Source organism: Palaemon carinicauda, chromosome 24 (assembly GCF_036898095.1).
Source record: "Palaemon carinicauda isolate YSFRI2023 chromosome 24, ASM3689809v2, whole genome shotgun sequence".
Lineage (NCBI taxonomy): Eukaryota > Metazoa > Arthropoda > Malacostraca > Decapoda > Palaemonidae > Palaemon > Palaemon carinicauda.
Window position 1 is genome coordinate 83,906,176 of NC_090748.1, and position 10,000 is coordinate 83,916,175.

Sequence of the window (10,000 nt, forward strand, 5' to 3'; positions counted from 1 at the left end):
GTGTGTGTGTGTGAAAAGGGTATGGATTTACTTATATACACATACCTATCTATGTTAATATCAATATATATGTATGTGTATATATATGTATATATAAGATATATAGATATATATAGATAAATATGTATATATAAGTATCCATATATACTTAATATACCATGAACTGAGGTGATGTATTCAAATCAATGATGAAGTTTTAATGCCTAAACGAAATTTCTTAGCATATTACAAAACTGAAGTGTAAACACAGTTTTAGTTATTTCAAAATGTTAAAACTTCCCCGTCCCCCCCAAAAAGGCTTGTGTTTATAACTGGTATTACAAATTTGCGTATACTAATTTGCTGGACTAATGTGAATTCTTTCATCATGCAGTAAGGTAAGGCCGACGTCTCTTCTTTACAATTTTGGAAGTGGAATATCCTTAGTCCCAGTGTCAATCACAGTAGATGTGTATTTAAAAACGAACCAATCAATGGGAAATTCCACTAACATTTTAACCAATCACGCCGTTTTCAGACTCATCAACATTGAATAAGGGCAATAGGTTTTTAAAAAAAACCATGACTTTTTTATAACTATCATTTTAAAAGTGGGTTGGTTTTTAATAATAATTACATGTAGTTTTACTTTAAATATACATGTAATGGGTCAAATATCTTAAATAAATGGTATATAAACAAACTATAAATTTGAAAGTATGTAGAAATGTAAGCATCTTGGTATTAGAATTATGTCCTCATTTAATAATTTCACTATATTACAATTTACAGTCCATTATATTCATGAATGCGATACTCAAAATCTGTGCTTCATGCCTGTGAAATTTTTTTGAGAGAACTCATAATAACAGTATCGCCACCTCGGGATAATGTTGCACTATTAAGTATCCTTTTGAATATCCCCTGACATATTTTAGCCTTTATACATTTAAAGTCGAGTTATATTCGCTTTACGTTTATATACTACAGTAGTTTTAATTGTGTCTTATTTTCTTTTACTTACAAGTTTATCTCGAAATTATGCAAGAGAACATCAAATCAATCAATCAATCAACTAATAGACAACTTCTATAGTTCATTTCTTTTAGCGAGGCAGATTTGCACCGACTCGCAACGGTGCCCCTTTTAGCTCGGAAAAGTTTCCTAATCGCTGATTGGTTAGAATTATCTTGTCCAACCAATCAGCCATCAGGAAACTTTTCCGAGCTAAAAGGGCACCGCTGCGAGTCGGTGCAAATATGCCTCGCTAAAAAAAATTGACTATGGTTACTGTACTCAATGTGGAACCCATTCAAAGAGAAAATTTATTAATTAATAAGAATTTGACGTTTAACGTAGACCTGTCAAGTGTATAATGTGCATAAGAATGGCTTTTATTATAATTGTTATTGAAATATGGCCACCATAATATTGAACAAATCCGAAAGATCATTACTGTTTTAAGAAATCTTTCCTTGAAAAGAGGAAAAAAAAAGTAAAGTTAATAATAAGAGAACACAAATAGACTAAATGAATACAGACTATCAAATCCACAAAGAAACCCTGATAGTCTACAGTTGTCAAAATCCTTCAGTAAAATAATCTTTCCTTGAAAAGAGTCAAAGAAAGAAGGTGAAAGTTAAAAAGAAGACACAAATAGAATGAATATAGACTATCAAATCCACAAACAAATCCAGAGTCTATCATTGTCAAAATCCTTCCTTAAAATAATCATTCCAAAGAGTGGCGGTGACTGGAAAGAAGTAGATCAAGGGAAGTATTGCCATTCACGAAATGTCTGACTCTTATCGTCAATGTTGCAGTTGGTAATACATGCAAGAAGAAGAATGAAATTCGCACGATCCAAACCCAGGGAATGATGCAATTATAGTAACAAAGAAATAAATTAATTGATAATAAAAATAGAACTCTAGATTTTTAAAAGGTAAATCACAGCAAACTCACGAAAATAAACATCATGGCAAAACTCAATAACAATAATAGAAACACCTTTCGGGGGGTGTCATTAAATCCATAGCAATTACGAGTAACAAAAGAATTGTTAAAAAAAATATATACGTATATGGAGTAAACTGGTCATTTTTTTTTTTTTCTATACACAAAGTCATTTGGCGGAAGCGTCACCCAACCTATACGGCACTGTATTATTATAGGCCCTAGCCCTGGGTTCTGCAGAAGTGCGCGCACAAACTCATACTTAATGAAGCTAGCGACGAGAATTAATCTATTATAGATTGACTGAGAATCAATACACGGATCGTTCGCGTCCATCAAAGGACATTCTGCTCATACTGATAATAACGAATGGCGATGTGCCATAATAGACTCAGGGGGTAAAAATGAATGACCTTGCCTTTAGTGAAAACAATAGTTATCTGTTTTGGCAGTGATTGAACGTAATTACTAGCGTGATAGCGATTTTAAATTTTTTCTTCAATACACGCACACACGTACTCACACAATGCCATGGGAAGTAGTGCGTTCTCTATACAGCTGATTGTTCGATAAGAACTAGTCCAAATTAGGTCTAGACCACCATGAAAAAGGGGATTTCAGCACATAAGCATATTGAACATCTTTGTGGCAAGGCCTATAGTCCATTTCTTTTAGCGAGGAATATTTGCACCGACTCGCAGCGGTGCCCTTTTAGCTCGGAAAAGTTTCCTGATCGCTCATTGGTTGGACAAGATAATTCTAACCAATCAGCGATCAGGAAACCTTTCCGAGCTAAAAGGGCACCGTTGCGAGTCGGTGCAAATCAGCCTCGCTAAAAGAAATGGACTATAGGGCAAGAGATCTCATCCGATAAATACTGAAAACCAAAACGATGACAGCTTCTGGGGTCACTATACTGAAAATGACATTTTATGAAAAATTCATGCGGTACATATGATAGCGATTTTAAATTTTTTCTTCAATACACGCACCCACGTACATACACACAATGCCAAGGGAAGTAGTGCCTTCTCTATACAGCTGATCGTTCGATGAAAAAACTAGGCCAAATTGGGTCTATATCATGTTGGATGTCAAAAGATAGGCAATTGAATTAAAACTAATTTTGGCACTAGTTTCGTTCAAATTGCATAAAAATGGACTACTGTAGAGCAAAGATACGTTTTTTACCTTTTCGTGACATTGATCTTCGACCAAATCACTCCTAAAATATAATCAAAATGTCCTTATTATGAAAACAAATCGGATAACAATGCCTGCATAATGACAAAACCTGCCCTTTTTGCAAGTTCATTGGCCCCGCTGACCTTGTGGCAAGGCCTAGGTTAAGACATCTCACCCGATAAACACTGAAAATCAAAAAGATGACACCTTCTTGGGTCACTAGATTGAGAATGGCATTTTCTGAAAAATTTGTGTGCGTTTATATTACACAGTGTATGTAAATATGTTTACATGCGTACGTACTGTAATTAAAAATTACTAATATTCATAACCGTTTACATATCAGGCACTTTGAATCTGTGGAACTTCAAAAGTTTAAACTTGCAGCGAATATTTGTGTTGAACAGGCTGACATAGTTTATATATGAAAGATCTATTTTAATGTTGTTCCTGTTCTTAAATTATTCTATATTAATTTTTCATTACTTCTTTTGTAATTTATTTATTTCCTTTCCTCACTGTTGGGACCATTGGGATTATAGCATCCTGCTTTTCCAGATAGGGTTGTAGCTTGGATGATGATGATGATGATGATATATAAATATATGTATGTATGTATGTATATATATATATATATATATATATATATATATATATATATATATATATATATATATATATATATATATATATATATATATATATATATATATATATATACACAACATACGTAAGAATTACAAACAATTGAAACAGATATCTGTACCCAGTGAACTCTGTTATAAAAGTTAACGTATAATCAATACGCGGTTACTGACCCTAAAAGTATAAGCTATAATATACTGTCTTTGTATGTCGAGGTTACACTCTAAAGGCCCGGTCACACCGCCCGAACGTTGCCGGAGCGTTCCTTGAACGGTAGGGAGGTGGACCAAACCCTCGAAATTTTAATTTAACGTTTTTACGTTCGGTCTTTATTAGGCTGCTGAACGTAGCAAATCCTCGCACATTTCCCAGAGTTTTCTTACACCTCTATTATGGAAGTTGCTAATTTATGCAAGAAGGGTATTGGTATACAGGATGTCGAAAAGCGTAGCGGAGTGATATTACAGTCATCAACCTGTAAAAGATAATATCAAAGTAGGGTAAAAATTACGGTCGATGTATCTTAATTAAAATTACGGTTCTTTTTTTACAGTTTATTAAAAAAAAAAAGCGACTGAAACTTTTCGACATCCTGCATACCAATACCCGAATTGCATAAATTAGCAACTTCCATAATAGAGGTGTAAGAAAACTCAGGAAATATGCGAGGATTTGCTACGTTCAGCAGCCTAATAAAGACCGAACGAAAAAACGTTAAATTAGAATTTCGAGGGTTTGGTCCACCTCCCTACCGTTCAAGGAACGCTCCAGCAACGTTCGGCCGGTGTGACCAGGCCTTAAAACACTCTGGATTAAATATAATAAATAATGCTTGTTACCGTTGGATATTAATCGGATGAGAATTTGTCTATTTCATAAGAATAATTTGGTAAACAATTTCTTAAACTTCCACACAAGAAACTGCTTTTTTTTACATTAAGTATTTTACTGAACATTCTGATTCACATAACGTCCATGCCAACGATGTTTAGTGTATTAAGTGGAAATATGCGTTTATCAATACACGAAGTCTTCACCTATTCATATCCAAAACACCTCTCGAAACTCGACCACGATTCTTCTTCGCTTTGAGGGGATGGAAATCATCAAAGCAACCATTTCACTTTTTCCCTATAACAAGTTAGTTCCTGAAATAACTATTTTATTTCACGTCCTAAACTTAAACGTTCAACACTTTCCATCATTTAGGATACCGAAACTATGAAAACCACTTATATCAGACCTCCACCACGGCAGTTTATTTCTCGACCTTGACCTTTGACCTTAACATGTTTTAGTTAGCGTGGATTTTCATACATTCAAATATGAACCAATTTTGAAGTCTCTGTGACAACGATGTCCAAACTTATCGCTGATTACGTGAATTGGGCATTTTGCTTGACCATGACCTTTGACCTTCCTAAATTTATTAATTTCCAGCTTTTTACATTAAAGTTAATCCCTAAAAGCTTCATTACTCTACGTTTAAAATTGTGGTCAGGAAGCTGTTCATAAACAAACACACACACACACAAACAGGAGAGAAAACATAACCTCCTTCCAACTTCGTTGGCGGAGGTAACAATATCTTTATTAAGTAGTCTTGTAAAGTTTGTGAATTTAACTTTCCTCTATTAATCAGAAACAACAAATGTACCAGTACTACATCATAAAAATCTTTATATTTTTCGTGGAGTAAAGTAAAAGTTGGCTCGTTTTTAACCCACTTGTCTTGGCGTCGCAACACATAAGATTAAGAAAAAAAAATATGTTTTAAGAGATATTTAAGGCAATTTACGTTACAGGTGTTCAAGTTTTGTTGAAATGAATTTCTCATGACAATTCATTTGAAACAAAGTATTTGATTAATTATATGACTGCGCAGATAAATATATTTCTAGGCGACATTTTTTGCTTCACCAATAAAGTGTCATGTCTGAAAAGAGAGTTCATGCGTGAAACTACAAGTATACGGAGTAAACAGAATTGTATTAAAATAGAAATTAAAATAAATAATAGATAAAATTTTGAATTAATGCTGATACAATCACTGCAAATATTTGTGGGCGTTTACAAATTTTAAAACCATTTCGTAAGAAGCTAACTGCAAAAACAAATATAAATGCAGTTATCGCTAGAACACACATGGGTGCTATATATATATATATATATATATATATATATATATATATATATATATATATATATATATATATATATATATACATATATATATATATATATATATATATATATATATATATATATATATATATATATCCGGGGTCGCTGTAAATCTCACTCTTTTCCATCATTATTTCCAGTATTCATTTTTCTTTTATCGTTAACGAAATGGCGAGCGAGTAATTATACAGTTATGTGTCTGCAAACATTCCAAGGATATTAGGAGTCCTCATTTACTTAGTGGATAAATGGCGGCAGTGTTAAACGCTAATGGGGGTGGGGGGTTGAATGCGGGGTGAAAGGGTAGGGGGTGCATGAAGGAAAGGATTTGTGGAAGTAGATGAATTGCATCAACAAGGCTATTACAGTGGTAATGTGTTCGCCTAGTAATCGCATGGTAGCAGATCGATCCCCACCCGGGACCGTGAGTTTAAGTTGTTCACTGAGGCGGCCACTGCTGTGGTTGGGCACCACAAAGGGGGTTGGGCTTGCTCAGCTGACGTTCTGGTGAGTATCTATTCTAATGAATCTGGAACTGAAACCTGACACCTTAGTGCACTGTAATTGTTCAGTGACCACTTTCCTCTTTGCATGGGTAGAAGAGACTCTTTAGCTATGGTAAGCAGCTCTTCTAGGAGAAGGCCACTCCAAAATCAAACCACTGTTCTCTAAACTTGGGTAGTGCCATAGCCTCTGTACCATGGTCTTCCACTGTCTTGAGTTGGAGTTCTCTTGCTTGAGAGTACACTCGGGCACACTGTTCTCTTATATTTTATTTCTCTTCCTCTTGTTTTGTTGAAGTTTTTATAGTTTATAAAGAGATATTTATTTTAATATTGTTGCTCTTCTTAAAATATTTTTATTTTTCCTTGTTTGCTTTCCTCACTGAGCTATTTTCCCTGTTGGGGCCCCTGGGCTTATAGCATCCTGCTTTTCCAACTAGGGTTGTAGCTTAGCAAGTAATAATAATAATAATATGAGGCGTGGGGGTGGAAATGTGTCTGAAAGAAATGATTGTGCATGGAGGAAGAAATATAGGAAAACAGGGTTATGGTATAGGGTATGATAAAGAAGGTGCATTATGAAGGAAGTGTGTGTATGGGGACCAAGAGCAGAGGGGTGACTGGGTGGGGTGAATCTATTGTTGGTAGTGTATGCATGGACGAGATATTATTTTGGCTTCGCTTTCCTCTCATCATTCTCATTCTCTGCCTTCCCATATCTCGCTTGACAAATGAGGACATGTATTTCATATACTTCATATACATGCAAATAACGCATATACTCAACTTTACCCTGGGCATAACTAACACCCAAAGAAATTATATATGATTTGTGTATTTTCTCTGGCTTGGCCTGGGTGGAGGTACATTTCATACAAGAGCAAAGGGAATTCGATACTCGTTAGGTTATTTTTGGCCCATTATTCAAAACTATAAAAATGCCAAGTGCAAATTAGTGAAACACTCCTATAAAAGATTATGCATACGCTACTATATACATACGTGGGTATATATATATATATATATATATATATATATATATATATGTATATATATGTATATATATATATATATATTATATATATATATGTATATATATGTATATATATATATATATTATATATATATATATATATATATATATATATATATATATATATATATATATATATATATAGGAAAACAGGGTTATGGTATGGGGTATGATATATATATATATATATATATATATATATATATATATATATATATATATACATATATATATATATACACATATATATATATATATTATAATATATATATATATATATATATATATATATATATATATATATATAATATATATATATATATATATTACATTTTATCCGTGTATATGATAAGAAAATTTAATTTTAGCTTAAGAAACGGCTGGGAGAATATCCCTTCTAGAAATGTTTCTATATTTTTCTTTGATTATAGTCAAAAGCAACAATCAGCTTGGTTTTCCCAAACAGTTATCCCTGGGCTTATCAGCTTAAAATGATATAAAGTTTAAACATAATACAGACGTATGTTAGGATTCTAAACTCAAGTTTCAAATAAGAAAACGGGATATAGAACTACTATTTTTTGAGACCTGCTTGAATTAAAATAGTAAATCTCCATATATTGATTTTTTTTTTTTATTTTTTTTTTTTTATTTTTAACCTTGTCTTGCCTCAACTCAACCGAGAAGTTTGACATGAACGGTTTTAATCATCATGCTTTAATGATCATTGGATTCGACAATTACAAAGACCAATATATAAGTAAAGTTCCACATCCATATTTTTCTTACGCCTGTAAAAAATAATTGTGTATGGAGGAGATATATATGGAAAACTTGAGGGGCACCCAGTAGAGCGCTGACCTCCATCGGGGCAACTTATTTCTCGACCTTGACCTTGCCCTTTGATCTTAACATGTATCTATTGGCCTGGATTTTCATACAATCAAATATGAACCAAGTTTGAAGTCTGTGACAACGATGTCCAAACTTAGGGCTGATTATATGAATTGGACAATTTTGCTTGACCGTGGCATTAACCTTTGACCTCGACCTTTCAAAATTTAATAATTTCCAGCTTTGTACATAACAGTTAATCCCTGCAAGTTTCATTACTCTACGATTAAAATTGTGGTCAGTAAGCTGTTCACCAACAAACACACACACACACAAACGGGTGAAAACATATAGCCTCGTTCCAACCTTGTTGGCGGAGGTAAAAATGATTAAGGTAAGGGTATGATTGATAGAGGGTGTAAAATAAAGGAAGGATTTTCATGAAGGATGGGGACTAAGAACAGAAAATGTTTCTTGTGAGCCAAAGCATTACTTTTATATATCTCCATTTACAGGAAATACTATAGATAACTTGATTTCATAACTAATTATATTCATGGCCACAAATCTTGAGAACTTTGAATTAATTTAAAGAAAATGAATAGCTACATCAGCCAACATAGTTTAATGACTTAGGCTTTTACGTAATTCTAGATATCTAACAAGAAAACAATCATCTACTGATTTCGACAGTTTAAATCATAAAATCAGCTGCCAATTGGAGCACGAAATATAACGACATTGGACATTAGATTCCATATACGCAAGTATAAATGACTAACATCCCATGCAAATTTGTATTGAACCTACAGATTTTCGCTTATATATCCAAATATTGCAAAGCCCGATTACTTTACCATCAACCAAGATGCAGAAAGTTTTCAAATCACGACGTTTCTACAATGTACAGTTAGGCACATAAATTCCTGGCACACCACGCTCTGAGAATGGGCACCCTGTCACACCCTTACAGATAGTGGAAGGAGATATGGCAGCAGTGGCAGGTGGGGTTACACACAGGAACTCTCCATTCAGTAAGGATGTGGCTGGGTGCACTTCCTCAGAGTGGGGTGCACCAGGAATTCCTGCGTAAAACTATAAGTGTTACCAGACTCAGTAGCCCTGGCAGTAGTTATCATCAATGAAGTCTACAAAATGCACACAAAATCCATCAAAATACACCATTCAAATAAACAACAACCCACAAACTTCGAATATCACGTTTCTGCATGAACGCATTCGGCATCTCATTTAAGAAAAAAGAAAAAAAATGAAATAAAAGAAGACGTTGTGCTAAAACACCAAACACCAACAATGAAAAATGCAAAGATCAATCTAACGAAAGAACACTTACTGGTCTCCACTGGGCCCTGTTTCTCCAGCATTTCCTTGAGTTTCTTGATCTCTTCTTGGTACTCTCTCAACATGGCGTCTTTGGGATCTTCATTGATCTTGGGTTTGTTCTTGATGTTCTTGGCTCGGTTGGCGTACCGAAGGGTGCTAAGAGTCTCATCGTAGTTGTTGTCGGCTGGGCTAAGACACGCCACCATCAAGGTCTTCGTGTTGCCACCTAGTGAATCCTGAAAACAATCAAAGGGTGCTTAGTTAACCCTAAGAATAATTGGCACTGGATCTAAATTCACTCTCTTGGTGGAGATTTTGTTTTCCACCTGATAGACCC

The 10,000-nt window shown here is 34.1% G+C and overlaps 1 protein-coding gene across 13 annotated transcripts in view; it reads right to left on the bottom strand.

The window, feature by feature from the left end:
* Positions 1-10,000, bottom strand: part of LOC137618184 (osmotic avoidance abnormal protein 3-like) — a 174,637-nt gene that overhangs the window by 111,416 nt on the left and 53,221 nt on the right. For all 13 annotated transcript variants that reach the window (XR_011039738.1, XR_011039740.1, XR_011039739.1 and 10 more), the window contains exon 6: positions 9,674-9,899. Coding sequence is in view for 7 of the 13 variants with exons in the window: in XM_068348257.1 (XP_068204358.1) it covers positions 9,674-9,899 (226 nt within the window). In the remaining 6 variants the exon portion in view is untranslated. The remainder of the gene's footprint in view (positions 1-9,673; positions 9,900-10,000) is intronic.